Source organism: Monodon monoceros, unplaced genomic scaffold, assembly GCF_005190385.1.
Source record: "Monodon monoceros isolate NGI ecotype Baffin Bay Population unplaced genomic scaffold, NGI_Narwhal_1 Super_Scaffold_12, whole genome shotgun sequence".
NCBI classification, from domain to species: domain Eukaryota; kingdom Metazoa; phylum Chordata; class Mammalia; order Artiodactyla; family Monodontidae; genus Monodon; species Monodon monoceros.
In genome coordinates this window covers 150,880,958-150,898,838 of record NW_021703768.1, presented here as the reverse complement: position 1 = coordinate 150,898,838, position 17,881 = coordinate 150,880,958, and the positions used below count along the sequence as shown (strand labels likewise).

At 39.2% G+C, this 17,881-nt stretch overlaps 1 protein-coding gene across 4 annotated transcripts in view; it reads left to right on the top strand.

Annotated features, from left to right (window-relative positions):
• The window catches only part of UIMC1 (ubiquitin interaction motif containing 1), a 137,203-nt gene extending 120,950 nt beyond the window's left edge, over window positions 1-16,253 (top strand). For all 4 annotated transcript variants that reach the window (XM_029216204.1, XM_029216201.1, XM_029216202.1 and 1 more), the window contains 5 exons: window positions 10,331-10,415; window positions 12,522-12,693; window positions 14,082-14,145; window positions 15,240-15,282; window positions 15,802-16,253. In XM_029216204.1, the coding sequence (XP_029072037.1) occupies window positions 10,331-10,415; window positions 12,522-12,693; window positions 14,082-14,145; window positions 15,240-15,282; window positions 15,802-16,012 (575 nt within the window). In that variant the 3' untranslated portion in view covers window positions 16,013-16,253. The remainder of the gene's footprint in view (window positions 1-10,330; window positions 10,416-12,521; window positions 12,694-14,081; window positions 14,146-15,239; window positions 15,283-15,801) is intronic.
• Window positions 16,254-17,881: the final 1,628 nt, after the last annotated feature.

Here is a 17,881-nt window from a genome sequence, read left to right as displayed (position 1 = left end):
TCAACCACTGCGCCACCACCAGGGAAGCCCCTGGAAACTTCAATTTTGATTTGAGGCTTGATCAGATTCAGTTTAGATTTTTTTTTTGACAAAAGAGTAGCTCATAGGTGGTATTATATATTTCATACTGCATCAGATTGTGAGAAACATACTGTCTGGTTGTCTTTCTTTTATGGTGTTAAGATTGACTAGTGGGATCAGCCTAATCCATCCATCAGAAAGCCCAGCTTTCAGCTAATAGTCATTGATGATCGTTGCCCAGATCTGTTATTTCATTAGGGGTGTCTCTCAATATTAAAATAAATTTTTAAATTGTAAGACTAGTCTATGCTCATTGAAAAAAATTGCAACATAGAAAGATAATCATCCAAAAATAACCACCCGCCTAATTCCCCTACCCCAATTACAGTTAACATTTTGGTGTATTTCCTTTCAGTTTTTATTTTGAATTTCTGCATAGTATTTCATTCTGTATTTGAACACTGGGTTATTTAAAATTTTCATTATTATAAATAATGCTTTGATAAAATATCTTTGTCTTATGATCTTGTCTAAATGCAGATGATTCCCTCAGAATAGAATTCCAAATTTTAATTCATGGGTCAGAAAATATGAATTATTTAAAAATTCTATATATATATTGTCAAACTGCTTAAATAAAAATGCCAGCTGTTAAAGAAAAAGATTGTGCTATAAATATTATGCACAAGTATTAGTAGGAGCTAGACAAGTGACTGTTTTTCTAAGGTCTCTAAATTATTCAGTACCTCATAGATTGAGGAATTTTGTTCATAAAAATATAATGGTTGTAGACCCTTTATTTCTATATCCTAAGTAGGAGTTTATGGTTTAAGGATTTTTCTCAGTATTAATTCTTTCCTTGAAGTCTCAGGGTGGTGGGGGCACTGCCAAGCTTTTTTTTTTTTTTAATTTATTTATTTTTGGCTATGTTGGGTCTTCATTGCTGAACGTGGGCTTTCTCTAGTTGAGGTGAGCAGGGGCTGCTCTTCATTGCAGTGCGTGGGCTTCTTATTGCTGTGGCTTCTCTTGTTGTGGAGCATGGGCTCTAGGCATGCGGCCTTCAGTGGTTGCAGCAGGCAGGCTCAGTAGTTGTTGTGCACAGGCTTAGTTGCTCTGCGGCATGTGGGACCTTCCCGGACTAGGGCTCGAACCTGTGTCCCCTGCATTGGCAGGCAGATTCTTAACCACTGCGCCACCAGGGAAGCCCCAAGCATATATTTATATGAGTAATTTTGCCTTCTATGGAAAAGTGTTGAGGAAACCAGGCTAACACTTCAAATGCAGGGGTCAGCTATAGCAGCAGTAAAGACTAAGGTCAAGAGCTCAACATTCAAGTGTACCTTCTTGAGAAAGCAAGGTTATCTCTAAACTTGAAAAGAAATTGCTACAACTTGAGTAGGGACAGGGCGCTTGTGTGGCTTCTCTGTAACAAAGAGGGCAGTTTGGTATTGTGGTACTGGCTTTGGAGTCTAACAGACTTGGAATCATATCTTACCCCAGGTATTCACAGGATTGAAGCCTCTGAGCCTTTATTTTTTCATCTGTTTGTTGGACCTAGTGATACGTGCCTTTTTTAGGGTTGCTTATACTTAGGAAGTATCAACATAGTCATTAGGATTTTTTAGTTAGAAGCTATCACTAGTAGAATAAGGTTATTAAGTCTAGTACCTGAGAGAATAAGAATTTGTTTACTGAATGAGGCATATAGGGTCTTTTTATTTCAAGAGTATTTCAAATTGAACACCTGCCTCACACCATATACAAAAAATATATTGAAGACGTAAATGTAAGTACTAAAACTATAAAACTGTCTTGGGGTAAATTTTTTTTTTTTTTAACAATTCCTTTGTGAATTTTATTTATTTATTTATTTGGCCACACCGTGCGGCATGTGGGATGTTAGTTTCCTGACCTGGGATCGAACCCGCATCCCCTGCATTGGAAGCAGAGAGTATTAACTGCTGGACCGCCAGGGAAGTCCCTAGGGGTAAATATTCATGACTTTAGATTTGGCAGTGGATTCTTAGATATGACACCAAAAGCACAAGCAATGAAAGAAAAAAATAGATAAATTGGACTCCATCAAAATTTAAACGGTTGTGCATCAAAGAACACTATCAAGAAAGTGAAAAGAAAACCTACAGAATGGGAGAAAATATTTATAAATCATATATCTGATAAAGTCTAGATTTCAGAACATATACAAAATTCTTACCACTCAACAACAAAAAGGACTCAGTTAAAACAAAACACTTGCATAGACGTTTTCTCTAAGAATATATACAAATTGCCAGCAAGCACATGAAAAGATGATCAACATAGTTAATCATTAAGGAAATGTGAGTCAAAACTATGAGATACCACTTCATCCCCACTAGAATGGCTATTAAAAAAATGAAAATAACAAATGTTGGTAAAAATGTGGAGAAATTGGAACCCGGGTACACTGTTGGTGGGAATGTAAAATGGTGCAGCTGCTATGAGAAAAAAAGGAATGAAGTACTGTCACATGCTACGATATAGATGAAAACATATGTTAAGTGAAAGAAGTCAGTCACAAAAGCCCACATATTGTATGATTCCATTTATAAGACACGCCCAGAATAGGCAAACACATAGAGACAGAAAGCAGATTAGTGGTTGCCTAGGGCTGGGATCCTGGGGGGGAAAGGAGAATGACTGCTAATGGGAACCTGTTTCTTTTTTAGTTAATGAAAATGTTATAAAATTGGTAGTGGTGATAGTTGCACAACTCTGTGAATATACTAAGAATAAACTAAGAGCCATGAACTGTAATTCAATGAATTATATAATATGTAACTTTATCTCAATAAAGGTATTATATTGAAACAAAAAAGAATAGTGACAGCAGAGTCAGGCTGGATATTGAAAGTTTGAAGATAGCAGAGAAGATGTGAAACAATCTCTGGGAGAGTAGAACAATAAACTGACTATGGAGACATATTAGGATTGCTAGGCTGTATTGAGGGGCCGCTTGAGGTTTTTGGTCTTAAATATATTGTGAGCACCATCAGCACTATTGTGCTGCTTAGGTAGGGGCACATAATAGGTGGAGAATTGGATTTAACCAAAATTGGGTTTTGCTAGGGAATACAATAGAAATTAGAAATAAGTTGAGAAAATATTCAGGGGAATGGTTGGTAGAATAACCATGAGATCTAAGTTAGGTAAGAAGGAAAGTGAGGACGTGACAGGATGATGGACAGTGAAAAGGTGATAGCCTGGAATTAGACATCCTAGTGGGACTGAAGGATTATTGGAGTTAGGGTATTAGAAGGAGTGAGCTGGAAAAGACAGGTGGTGGTGATGTTGGAAGTGGCATGATTATTACTGACAGGCTCAGTCAGGGTTCCTCACTGGAATCACAGAACACTGAAAATGAATCGAATGTTTTCCTTACTTCTCCCGAGGATGGTACATAACTGGTTGGTACTATTCTAGATGCGGAGGACAGAGGTTAATGCATTACATACAATGGATACCTGAGGACATTAGGCTTACTTCTCTCTCAGAAATCCCACTTGAGAAAGGCTGAGATGGTATGATCCATGGGAGCTGATAGCAAAAAGGTAAAGGAAGTGAGAGGACAGATACTGAATGAATCATAGCTTAGGCTGAACTACAGAAACTGCAACTTTCATATTCTTCAGTCTAATATGTACATATTAAAATCACCAAGAATGATGGCAAGACTGGCAAAAAGAAAGACAGCAAGTGATACGTTAAAAGTTTCAACGAATAGCCAGGAAAAGGGGTGGGCTGGGTGACCAGGAGGATAGTAGATGACTTCTTCAGGGTGGAGCAGCAGGCATAGCAGAATGGTTTGTGCTTCAAACCAGGTTGTCCAGTAGTCTGGAAGCAACAACGAAGAGTAAGAGGATATTTACCCCACCTCCAGGTCAGTGGTATTGTGTTGTAAGGAAGAAGAAATAGCCAGTACCTGAGAAGGTACAAGGAGAAGCAGTATGCTCAGAGGACAGCCATCTTTCAGTTCGAGCAAGAAGATGAAAGAACTTCCACAGAGAGGGTTAAGAATATTGAGGATTTTTTTGATCACTGACCCTAATTCCAGAGGGCAGAGTCATTTTGAGAGCAGGAATGGGAGACTGAGCCATACTAGAAAAGTGCCCCCAGATGACGGATTAGAGTCGTGGGATGAGAATCTAGGTGGTGAGAGAAGCTATGGGGAGCTTGAATTTCTTGGGGGTGTCCAAGGTAAACAGATTTAAGGCAAGATAGAATTAGTCCTGTTTATCTCCGCAGTGCTAGTCAGTGGAACTGTCTGCAGTGACAGAAATGTTCTTTATTAGTAGACTCAAACATGGTAGCCACTAGTCACATGTGGCTATTGAACGCTTGAAATGTATAATTCATGTGATGAAGAGCTGAATTTTAAATTACATTTAGGGGGCTTCCCTGGTGGTGCAGTGGTTAAGAATCCACCTGCCAATGCAGGGGACACGGGTTCGAGCCCTGGTCCGGGAAGATCCCACATGCCACGGAGCAGCTAAGCCTGTGCGCCACAACTACTGAGCCTGCACTGTAGAACCTGTAAGCCACAACTACTGAAGCCTGTGCACCTAGAGCCCGTGCTCCGCAACAAGAGAAGCCACCTCAGCGAGAAGCCCGTGCACCGCAATGAAGAGTAGCCCCCGCTCACCACAAGTAGAGAAAGCCCACGTGCAGCAATGAAGACCCAATGCAGCCAAGAATAAAATAAATTTATTAAAAAAAGAAAAATAAATAAATTACATTTAATTCTAATTAAGTTTTAAATTTAAATAGCCACATGTGTCAGAATGGTAGATAATGGTTAGTTCTGTTGATAGCCTTTTTGTTGGGACTACTCTCGTAGGGAAGGCTGGCAGCATTGAGGCAGACAACATGCAGGTGGAGCAGGCCTTCCCTTTTTCCCCTAACATCCCACTGAGAAAGTGCTAAGCTGGAGGAGGATTGGCGGTCTTAGCAGGAACGTAAACAACTCTGTGGCCTCCCATTATTTTCTGCTGATGTGGTTTTGAGGTTGAGGGAGACAAACTGAGAGTAACCACTGTCATGCTGCCAAATCTCTCTTCTTTGTATACATAATTTTCACTTAACTCAGGGAGCCATTGCCTTCACTGTTTACAGTTCAAGGCCATATGTTTTTATTTTTGATTGCTTGTCTGCTTAGGGTTTTGGAAATAAGTGTGTGCTGATGTTTACATAGTATTGGTAATTGTTCTGTAATGCTTTGGTTATTGTTCATTTTGTTTGTACAAATTAGTATGGGAACCACTTAAGACTAAGACCTAACGCAAATTATAGACAGGCTGGTAGGTGTGTTCTAAAGATGGGCTTAAATCTTTGGCTAAGACTAAGAAATAAATTTGGAAGACTAATAATGAGAATTATATAATAATAAACAACTAATGATAATCTGAGTGCTTTCTGTGGGCTGAACACTCTTACAACTTATTTGGATTATTTGATGTGATCCTTACCAAAACCCATGAAGATAATGCTATTATCATGTCATTTTGTGGGTAAGTCACCTGATACTCAGAGAGCTTAATTAACTTGCCTAAGGGAACACAGTCGAGTCCTAGCCTGGAGACCATTTTGTCCAACTCTAAAGTTGGTGCACATTATTCCACTGTGTGCTACTGCTTCTTTGCATCTTAACAGTGCCAAGCCAAGTCCTAAGTGCAGTTCCTTAGGGCGTTTTCCATCCAGTGGTATATAAAGGCCTGAGTTAATGGTCGTAGGTTTATAGGTGGCTCTCTCAGCTCTCAGTGATGTTCCTCCTTTCTGTTTTGCATACCTTGCCCAGGTAGTTGCTTTCCTGGTAGTTGTCTTCAGACACCATCGTTCCCTTTTGAAATCTTTGGCTGTTGTCACCAGCAACTAAGTTTTTGGATTTAAGTTTCATACTAAATTCTCTGCCTGCAGCTTAGTTAAAATGGCTCTCTCAACACTCATAAATCAGAGTAGCAGACTCCTTTAGAGCAACTTATACCTTTCTTCTTTGTAGGGGCAGTAGTTTTTAAAGGAAAAATGTAGCTGCAGGGGCCAGTCCAGTCTGCTCTGATCATAACATTTAATAATAGAATTAGCATATAAGTCTCAGCCATCTGCCAAGTCTCTTTTCCACCTGCCCACTTAGCACTTATCACTTTCTCTCTTCCCTCTTTTTCTCTTTCCCTTTACCCTCTTATTTCCCAGGAGAGCAGCCTGCTCTTATAGAAGAACATATATTACTTTAAAGTAAAGCTCATATTGCACTTCTGGTGCCATGTTTCTTTGTTATTTTAGCTTTGTGATCTTGGTCAGTTTATTTCATCATCTATAAAATAGAGTTAGCGATATATGCCTTGCCAGGACCATTGTAAGGATTAGAGATTATGTTTTTTAAGTCCCTGGCACAGAGAAGGTTCTCATAAAACAAGAGCCCCTTTTTCCTGTGAATCCATTGCTGTGATTTAAATTGACAAGTATTTATTAGCATCTAATCTATGCTAGACTCTGCTGGGGATGGTGACGAGATCAAGACAAAACCCAGAATCTCTGAATTCAGAAGGTTGTGTGATGTAGAAAGGAGACTGACATATAAACAAATAACAGAAATGTGCTAGGTGCAGAGGTATATATAAAGTGCTATAAGCAATTAATTCCTTTTCCAGCCCTGTTTGTGGAGTGGTTTCCAAGTATTTCTTTTGGGAAAAATCCTTGGTAGTCAAGATGGGTAATAAATAGAAAGAGAGAGAGAGGGAAAAAAAAAAACCTTAGAGGTTTCTGTAATCAGAGATGCAAACATTTTAAGAATTGATTTCAGCAAGGCACTTGATAAAATCTCTCATAAAGTCCTTGTACATAAGATGGAGAAATGTGGGCTGGCTGATAGAATAGGAGGTGGATTTTGAAGGTGGTTATACAACTATGTCCAGGATGTTTTTCTCCTGCAGTACTTTATTTTTATTTATAAAATCTCTGGGTTGGAGGGAACCTTAGAAATAGATCATCTACTCTAACTTGTGCCTAAGACCTTGCTGTAACCTGATCTCTTTTTCTCCCTTTGAATTTTTTTTTTCATACCCGTGATTCATTTATTTTTTAACTGGAAGTTTGTGCTTCTTAATCTCCCCCACCTATCTCTCTCCTCCCTCCACAGCCGCCACCCCCCACCTCCCTGGCAACTACCTGTTTGTTCTCCGTATTTACAACTCTTTCTGTTTTGTTATGTTTGTTCATTTGTTTCACTTTTTATATTCCACATATAAGTGAAATCATATAGTATTTGTCTTTGTCTGACTTATTTCACTTTGTATAATACCCTCTAGGTCCATCTATGTTGTTGCAAATGGCAAGATTTCTTTTTTTATGCCTGAGTAATATTCCATTGTGTGTTTGTGTTTGTGTGTGTGTGTATATATATGTATGTGTGTGTGTGTGTGTGTGTGTGTATATATATATATATATATATATATCACCTCTTCTTTATCCATTCATCTGTTGATGGATACTTAGGTTGCTTCCATATCTTGGCTATTGTAAATAATGCTGCAATGAACTTGTGGCACATATATCTTTTCGAATTAGCGTTTTATTTTCTTCAGGTAAATACTAGGCCTTTTAATTTTTTGTGTGTGTCTGTGTGATACATGGGCCTCTCACTGTTGTGTCCTCTCCCGTTGCGGAGCACAGGCTTCGTACGCACAGGCTCAGCGGCCATGGCTCACAGGCCCAGCCGCTCCGTGGCATGTGGAATCTTCCCGGACCGGGGCACAAACCCGTGTTCCCTGCATCGGCAGGCGGACTCTCAACCACTGCGCCACCAGGGAAGCCTGCCCTTTTAATTTTTAATTCAGTAGTACAGAAAACTATATAGTGAAAAATATGCCTGCCTCCTCTTCCAGTCCCCAGGTGTCCCTGTCATCCTCCCTAGAGATAAGACATTATTAATAGTTGCTTCTGTGTATGATCATGTTTTATTATATGTATCTCTTTACACCTTGTATTATAGTTATTTGAATGTATGTGCTGTCTCCCTTAGTAAATTGTAAGCTCCTTAAGAGCAAGAACCATGCCTCATAATTTCCTATATCTCCCCAAACTTACACATTGAAGATTATCAATAAATACTTGCTTGATTAAGTATTTAAAGGAAATTTGGACTAGGGGAAGACAGGCTTCTCTGGTAACATGCCACAGTTTTCTGTGTCCTTGGCCGTATCTTTAACAGTCATTTTTCCCCAGTGACTTGGATGAACATGTAGAAAGCATGCTTGTCATATATGCAGATGACACAAAGCTGGGAGAGCTAATAACATCAGATGACAGAATCAAGACTTCACATGATCTCAACTGACTGGAATGTTCAACTGAAAAGAATAGGGATAAATATAAAGTCCTGTTAAAGGGGAAACATACCCAACAACTTAGTTACCCAAGTAAAGAATTAGGAGACCTGTCTTGATAACATTTTTGAAGATGATTTGGAAGGATAGGGGATAGATCTTAATTGCCTTTACGCTCAGTTGAAGCCAGTAGAATACCAGGATTGTCAATAAAGTAAACACAGCCTTGGCTGAATTAGTAGAATATGAGTCCAGACAAAGCAGCTTGTGGTTCTTGTGCTCTCTTTACTGGTCAGACTGCTTGTTGGAATATTGGGTCCATTTTGAGGTGCCACACATAGAAGACTGACAAATTGGGGTGTATGCAGAGGAGATTAACTAGGAAGGTAAAACATGGGTATAGGAATCAGGCAGATCTAGACTGTACTGGGTTCTTCTGACTAGTTGTGATAGCTTGGCAAAGTCAATTCCTTTGAGTTTGTTTTCATACGTTTAAAATAGGGCAGAATAATAATACCAATCTCCAGAGGATCATTAAAAGGATTAGAGCTACCCTAGGCCCTCAAAGGTTCTGCAGTCCAAGTCTTATTAGTGATTGGCTTAATGACTAGATATAGTACCTGTTTTGAAGGTGGTTACATTTTAGTGGGTCAGCCAACTGAGTAAAACCAAGATTGTAATGTAGCTTGTTAAGTGTTCAAAGAGCTGACTTGTGGAAAAGGGGGTAAACTTATTCATACAGCCTCCAGTAAATGCAGATTAAGCCAGAATTGTTGTGTAGCGGTAGAATGGGTTTACCTAGGAGGAAGTGAATTCTCCTCAGTGAATGGATATAGTTGAGACTGTTTAATCACTTGTCAGGGTTGCTTATAGAGGCATTTATATGAGTGGGAGGTTGGACTAGAAGGATAGGTAAACTATGGCCAGCCAGGAGTCAAATGTAGTTAGACATCTGATTTTATAAAGTTTTATTGGAACATACCACACCCAGTTATTTATAATGTTGCCTATGGCTGCCTTCCTGCTATAATGCAGAGTTGAGTAGTTATGACAGTTAAGGCGATGTGACATATCGCCTTCCAAGCCTAAAATATTTACTGCCTGGTCCTGTACAGAAAAATTTTGCTAACCCCTGGTCTAGGTAAATGCTTCACAACCTAAATTATTTTGTGAACTGATAAGCTTTCTAAATTCTCTGTCATGGGGATGTCAAGTGTCAGGAGGGACAAAGGCAATATTTGAAGTGAGATGGTCACAGTTCTTCTTGTTAACTCCAAGGAATGAAGACTGGAAAACAGTTGGTTAATTAACTTCCAAGACCCTTTAAGAGAGTATGATTTGATAAACAGACACCTTTTGCTATGAGAAAAGTATTTGTATGCCACTTGGACTAAAGTTGTCTATACCCACTAGAATTAGGAGGTGGTCCTATTGTAGTGGAAAAGACTGGTTGTGTTAACTGTTCTGAGCTCTCATTTTCTCACTTGTAAGTGGAACACTTTTCAGTTTTGTAAAGATTGGAGCTAATGTAGGCACTCAGATTTAGCTGTCATTGCTATATATCATAAAGCATCTTATTGGAGTATATGTGTCACAAAGACAGAGTTTTCAATGGTAAAGTATAAATCCTTCCCCCTAGTGCTGCAAGTTAGGATAGTACACAAAAACCTTTCTTGGTGTGGACTAGATCTTTAGATCTAATGGCAAGTAGAGGAAAAATAGATCTCATTAGCAAATATGGGAATATCTTGCTGCTGGCAGTTTCAGTCCATATTATGCAAGTAATATTCTCTGTACTAGAAAGGCAGAGGTTTCCCAGACAGTCACCTCTCCCAGTGGAATAGGATTTTAAACTTTTCTTCTTCAAGTACATTTTGTCTTTTATATTTAGAGTCTACTGCCAACTAACAGTTTTTCTTTTTTGTTTTGTTTCTTTTTGTTGTTGTTGAAAGTGTTGACTCGGAGACAAAAAGAGACTAAGAGAAAGAGCAAGAGTGACAGTGGGACAGCTGCTCAGATTTCCCTAGACGTTGACAAGTAGGTATACTGTGTTTACGGAGCTCTTGCTTATTAACACATACCATCACTTAGACCGAATAAGAGACCAATTTCTCTCTTACCCTGGGTTTCTTCGGCCTGGCAATCACTTTGTTGCTTTAATGCCTGTATTTCTTTTTCATATTCCCAGTTTATGTCAGCATAAGTGGGTGGCCTCTGTATCCCTTTTTGTTACTCTGAAAAGACCCTGCCACCCACTCCACTTCCACATTGCTCTTAGCTTTCTGTTTTCTTTGAATTTGCATATTGGTGTTTGGTGCTTTGGGGAAGCAGTGTGCTATTTTGCAATGTAATGGTACAGAAGTTGAGTTGCAAGAAGTTGGGCAATATTGAAGACTTCCTTGGGTTGTGGGTTGCAGCTTGACTAAGAAAGCACATTCATTACAAAGGGAGGCAGGGGCAAGGGGTGGGTCAGGTATAAATGCTGCCTCCTGAAAGTAAAGACATCACCAACAATACATTAGAGCAGTTAGTCATTAGAAACATTTATCTTTGAAACACAGATCTTATCTTAGATCCTAAATTTCATGGCTGCCTTCCCTAATCGAGTTGAGCAGAGCTCCACTTGCTCCTTTTGGAATCCTTCTGTCATGCAGTCATTTTTCTAGGACTGTATTCATCACACTATTGCAGTAATTTTTTTCCTTTCGTTTTTGACATTTCTGTCTCCGTGGCTAGTCTGTGAGTTACTTGAAGGCAGATACTTGTCTTCATTCATGTTTATATCCCCGGCATCTAATAAAATGTGTGTGAGACAGCAATAACAATAATACCTGTTTGTTGAGCTCTTAATATTATGTGCCAGCCGCTGTGCTGGGTGGTTTATTTACTTTGTAACTATCACAATAGCTGATAAGGTAGTATTCTTTCTTTTTTAGAAATAGATATAGAAACTGAAGAGAAATTATACGTAACTGGTTAAGATCATGTGGCCAGAACTGGCAAAGTCTACCTGACTCAAAAACTTATGCTTCTTTTACAGTGCTGCTGTCTCTCATGTAGTAGGGGGTTAATAAATGCTTTTTACATTAATTAATAAACCTTGAAAGGTACACTAGTGTAGCTTTTCTCATAAGTCAGAGTTTTACTTGTATTCTCTCTAATGATTAATTACTTGAGAGACTTATTTCTCCTATTTTAAAGACCCTCCCAGAGAAATTTTTCCTTAAAGGCAATCTAAATCTTTCTGTAGTAACCGAATAGCAACGGCCAGAAGTAGAAGCTTTGGAAAGTTTTCTTTAGTTTCTTAAAACTAAGATGATTTTATGAGTCAGGCAGACCTGGCTTCTGACAGTTATTAGCTATAGGACTTCGAGGAGAATAGTACCTTCCTAATAGGGCCCACCAATTAATTGAGAAATTGTGTTTAAAGGGCCTTGTACCAGTTCTCACCACAGAGAAAATACTTCATAAATGTTCATTTTCTTCCTTTGTCTCCAGTGATTCCATTTTTACTGATGCCTAATAAACCTTACCTCAGGGACACAATTTCCTCTCTTTCCACAAACTCTATGATTATAAAAAGATAAAAATAACTGTATATATGAAGTTGTGCAAAAGCCTCTGGCAGAACCACATGGTTTTAGTAACTTCCTAGTGGATGTTGCAGGTTGTAGAATTAAGGAAGTCAGCATATAGACGGACTTGATATACTAATCAGACAAGTTCATCTACCGTGGTAAAAATGTCATTTTGATCTAACGCTCTTGGTGTTCCCTTTTCTGTCTAAATTTTAACTTCCCTTTGAAGGAAACGATTACACTTAATTTGAGAAGAGTTTGACTGAAGTCTGGAGAGCAATTAGCATTGTTTGAGATAGTTAGAAGAGCTGATTTCATTATCATCCCACTGCCACAACAGCAGGGTAAGAGAAACAGCCAGGGAAAACCACTAATCACTCAGTCCTTTTGATTGGCATTGGGTTAGTTTTATTGGCAATCCTGCTGAGCGAATCTGCTTTGGTTGACATGTCTTCTTCACGGAATAACTTTAAGACATAAAAACACAATTTGAGACGTATCTAGGAGCACAGAGGCAAAAGCAAATCTTAAAACTGCCTTTTCTCTCTTTCTTCTGATTGGCTAGGAATGAGAAGTGTTATCTCTGTAAATCCCTAGTCCCATTCAGAGAGTATCAGTGTCATGTAGAGTCCTGTCTCCAGCTTGCAAGAGGTGACCAAGGAGATGGGCCTGAAGAGAGTGATAGAGTATGCTCAGCTGTGGAGGGGAAGCGTACACAACGGCTGAGGAACCCAAAGGTATGTGTGGAGTGTTTTAGGAAAGGTTACCTAACCCTCCACAGTTCTGTTCTGGGCTTTTTTCCTCCCTCCTTCCTTCTTCTTCTGTTTATCTTGAAATAGGATTTGTGCTTTTTAAAATTATTTTTTCTTTTAATTAAAAAGTAATATATACTCATTGTAGAAAATATGGGAAGTTCAAAAAAAAGTATGAGGAATAGCGAAATTATCATCCATAAGTTAGTTACTCAAAGATGACATCTTCTAGTATTTTGGCCTATTTTTTTCTAGTCTTTTTTAATGCATGTTAATGTAATTGACACCATATTATATATGTACATATACACATATGTGTACATACGTATACTTGTATGTGCATATGTATATATACACTTACAATTGTAACATAAACACCTTCCTGGGTTTATTTTTAAACTGTTTTTTAAATTACTCTTAATGTTTGTATCACACAGTCAATTAACCGTTCTCATATTATTGGACATTCAGATTGTTTTCCAGTTTTTCTGTATTATAACGCTGTGTTTAAAACATTAATCAGTCTTTGTACCACTGATTATTTCCTTAGAATAGATTTCCTGAAGTGGAGCTCTTAGGGCAATGGGTATAAACATTAAAATCTCTTGAAACATACTGCCAGATTACTTTCCAGAAAGTATATCCAGTTGTATACCCACTGCCAGGAACATACAGTCAACTCTGTTGAACACCTCATGTGCCTAGCCTTATTAGGAAACTGTAGGATGTGGTCCTGGCCACTGGGAAGATGTGCTTTCTGGGCTTTGTGATTAGAGATCAGGAAAAGCAAGTCTTGGCTTAGAGATCAAAGATAAAGCAGCAGCTCCATGTCCAAGGCTTACTGACATAGCAGTCACTGAACACTAAGATGGAGAAGCCATTATCTGTCATGATGAAAAAAAAATATGAAGAAAAGTATGAAGAATCAGGGGAAATTATCTTTTCCTTATATGAATGGGGTGATGTTTAGGTGGTAATTTGGAGTTAGGGCTTACGGGTATGTGCTTATACCATAGAGCTAGTTTTTTCTCTGTCATCGCTGCCTCTAGAAGCTAATTTGAAACTGTTATTTTCTATTTTAAATCTCTCCAAATCTATCATAGGTCAAAGGTTACTGTTCTCTAATACGATCTTGGTGGAATAATTTGCCTTGACTCTGGTATCCATTCTTAGATATATTCTTGGCATAAAGACGTATTCTTTTAATCATATTTGCTTTTTTACTGTGTACCCTCGTTTATTAGAAAGCAAAAGACTTTCCTACAGCTGTACCCCTACACCTCTTCCCTCCTGGAGATAGGTGTGATCTGGGCTAAGGAAGTTGTATTTTAGACTCTCTGTGTAACCCTTTCATCTATTTTTCTCTGTCACAGGAAAAAGCCTTCAGTGAAGGCCGACTCCTTAGTCTCTTGGAACAGTCTGAGTACAAGACTACAGGTGAGGATCCCAGGACCAGTTTTCTGAGCTTCTGTCTGAGGCCTTCTAGTAAAAATAGCCACTATCAACTCCCCTGACTTTTTGCTAGAGTTATGTGGTTGCACATTTGACCCAGTCAGCCAGCCTTTGAGACTTGGTCTAGGTCATCTCTCCCTAAGGAAGATGAAATACTCTGTCTTATTTATCATGTGTTTTGTTTCAGCCTCTATAAAGCTTGAACTTTCTACTTGCCTTTTGAAGTGGGGAAAAAACATTTCCAAATCAGAGCGGAATGTGGTACAAGCCCTAAGTACCTCCTAAAGGAATAGGCATTGAAAACTAGTCATTACTGTCATCTCCTAATGTTTTGTGCATCATTCATGTTACCTTTAGCATAGTGTCTCAACCTCTGTTCCTGAGGGACTGTAGGAAGTAATTCTGTCTCTGTGCCTAATATTTAAGCAGGAGTAGAGTGGATTGTTTAAGAGCATTGCATAGAGTTAGTAATACCAACTTCATAGATTGAAAGGATTATATCTAGTAAAGCTCCACACATATTCCCTGACGTAAGTAGGCTCTTGATAAATGTTAGCTGCCATTATTACTGTTGTTGTTGTTAATAGTTGCTATTGTTAAAATTTACTAGATGTAGGTGGAAGAGGAACTTTTGCTTAGGTCTGGTGAGATTTGCTTCCCATCTAGTTCTAATAGTTCATTCCCAACAAGCAAATCTGTTGTGCCTTCTGATGACTATAAAAAGGCAGCCTCTCTGAGCCCCATAGCCTGCTGCCTTTAGGTCAGGAGGCTGTGAATCTCTTCAGGTAGCAGATTTCCCTTGGCAACTCCTTGTTCCTCAAGTCCAGATTTGAAGTAGATTTATTCAGTGGTTATTCATTCAAAAGTGTTTACCTCTGTACTTTTGCAGGTAAGCCTGTTGGATGCTAATGCTCACATTCCATTGGTCTGGGGATTGGGGATCTGAGCTACCTGGATAAGCCTGATGAAGAGCAGTGCCCAGAACATAGGAAGCACACGATCAGTGAAAAGTGTTATGATTACAACACCACTAACAACTATTAGTAATAACCACTATTACTTTTTCTGTCCTATCACAGATGCAGAGATAAAGACCAAGTTTTCAGAAACAGGAACCTTCAGGTGAATTGGGGTGTGCATTGAAGTGTGGCTGACAGCAGTTCTAGAAAAGTACAGCCCTGGTCCTATGTTCTGTGTATAGTGTGATATTCAAACTGTTGAAGTAGAAAACTGTGGAACTGTGTGACTGCTCTCTGTATAACTCTGTGCCTGCCATATATCTGGGCTGAGAATTGGATAACTACCTCCAGTTCGTTCATGGTGTCAGAACAAGCAGAGGAAAAGCTGTCTTACTCCTCTTTGCCTCTCTATCCCCACCCAACCCTTGTCTTCCGACTTAAAATTCAAGCAGCTTGGGAATTTGGGTCTGAATCCTCATTTCTTTACTGCCCAACTGTGTGGCTTTGGGTATATGATTTACCCAGTGTCCTCATCTGTGAAAGGGAAATGATAGTACTTATCTGATTGGATTATTCCAAAGATTACATGAACTAATAGAATATGTAAATACCCCTGGTACACATACTTAGTGCTTATTAGTAGGTGTATATTGAATTCTGATTTTTTTCTCCTTCTCTCTAGGGTGCCTTCACCAGGGGTAGAAGAGGCAGGTTGCAGCAGAGAGATGCAGAGTTCCCCTGCACATCTCGACTTAAATGAGTCTCCCATCAAGTCTTTTGTTTCTATTTCAGAAACCACAGATTGCTTAGTGGACTTTAAAAAGCAGCTTACTGTCCGGTCAAGTAGCCGGACACGGACCAAAGCAGGCAGAGGAAAAAGGAGGAAATCCTGAATTTCTAGGGTCTAAAGGTTGACAAAACCATTAGCAATAGGGGTGGGCCATGTTCATTAAGCCTTAGTGGTCTCCAGTTCATTGTTATGCAAGTTTTGGCCCTGCAGTTTCTACCACCAGCACCCACTCAGTGTTCTGGTTTTTATGTTTTCTATAAGCTATACAGACAACTGTGTGTAGTATTCTGTTTTATAACAGTCTGTTTGAATTCACTTATGGTTAAAAAGAAAATTTAAATATATTTATCTATGTTTGTATGAAATTTTATTTCAATAAGATGGAGATTTTCCTTTTTTTCTCTGGGCTTAGGGGAGGGATATTTTAATTATGGAGCTAGTTCTCAGACTCATAAATTGCATGTTTCGGAATGAATTCCATTACTGGTCTCTGACATACTGCCTATATTCACAAAATGTGTAGTGCACAGTTCTGAACACTGTGTGGTTACTCTTGACTTTCTGTGACATAATTCTGGAAGATGCCAGGGCATTGAATTCTACTTCTGTTCTGCTGTCCTTAACATTCAGTGACTTGTCATCTCATCTTGCTGCCTCACCCAGTTAAGAATTCTCAGCCAGAGCATAGGACCTTTGAGGGATATGTCTGACAATTCTTGCCAGGAGTTTGTAAGTGAACTCTAAGTTATTAGTTCCTATACAATTACTTTTTCTTCCTAGATTAACCAGTGGGGATGCCTTGCATATTCATCTGCTAAAACTGAGATTGGTTCTCTTGCCATCAGAGGTCAGAGCAGCAACAGGAAATAACTTCTATTTCAGTTCATTAGTAGAGGAGTGCACATTCTCAACCACATTACCCAGGACCTTCCAGTGAAGAGCAGAGATGTGGTCTATCCTCAGTGCACAGGCAGACTCCAAAGATGAGAGGATGTTGAATGGCAGAAGCAACTGCCTGAGGGAGATGACCAAACAAGGATGTTGAGAAAGCTAGCTTTGGCCCAAGTTGATTTGAAGGTGTAGTGGGAGATGGTATGAGGTGGCTGCCGACCAGGAAAGGATCCTGGGACAAGATAAACAGGGCACTACTCACACTCTCCTAACTTCTGACTTACCAAGTCCAAAATTTTCTTTTCCTTTATTTTAAAACAAACGTGAAGTGTGTGTTAGACTGAGGAGTTCAGAGATAGCTAGATGTAAGGCACAGCACAGGCCTTTAATGCATTGTTTCCTGCCTAGCTGCCGTTGCACACAAGCTCTTTGAGTTAGAAGAAGGCAGGATGGCAGGCTCACCATGTCTTGGTGTTGGATGGCACTGACATTGTGGCCAGCATCACATTAATATTGCTGTTATTTTTTGAGCAATTGCTATGGTTCAGGCAATGTGTGTAGCTTCATTTATTCCTCACAGCAACCTTATGAGGTAGGTATTATCCTCCCCAATTTTCAGATGAGGAAACAAAGGTTCAGAGTAACAAAACCACTTTTTGTCCATGGAAGTGAGACCACAGTGCCCTGCCTCATCAGTCCTAATGAAAATGCTGTATTTTGACTCTAGTACTGATTATTTTCCTGTTTTCCTTCTGAGAAATAATTCGGCCCATCAGCTTAACTCTCACTAGTTTTCTCTCAGTAAATGGCAGTTTATTGGAGGTAAAGTTCCATAAACAGGGAATAGTATGTTTATCTCTCTGCCTGAAGATAAGAAAAGATGAAGGGCTGATTCTAGAAAGTGAATTATTTAACTTAAAATTGAGCAGTCTCCCTAGAACATGGATCAGTGGCAAATTGTTGGAGGAGGGTGTGGATCAGCAGGACTAGTACTGGTCAGCTTATTTATTAACTAATGTGGAGTCAGGGGGAAACAGCCATCTCCCCAGGCCCTCCCAGCTCTATCTTTGGTAAAAGCTGC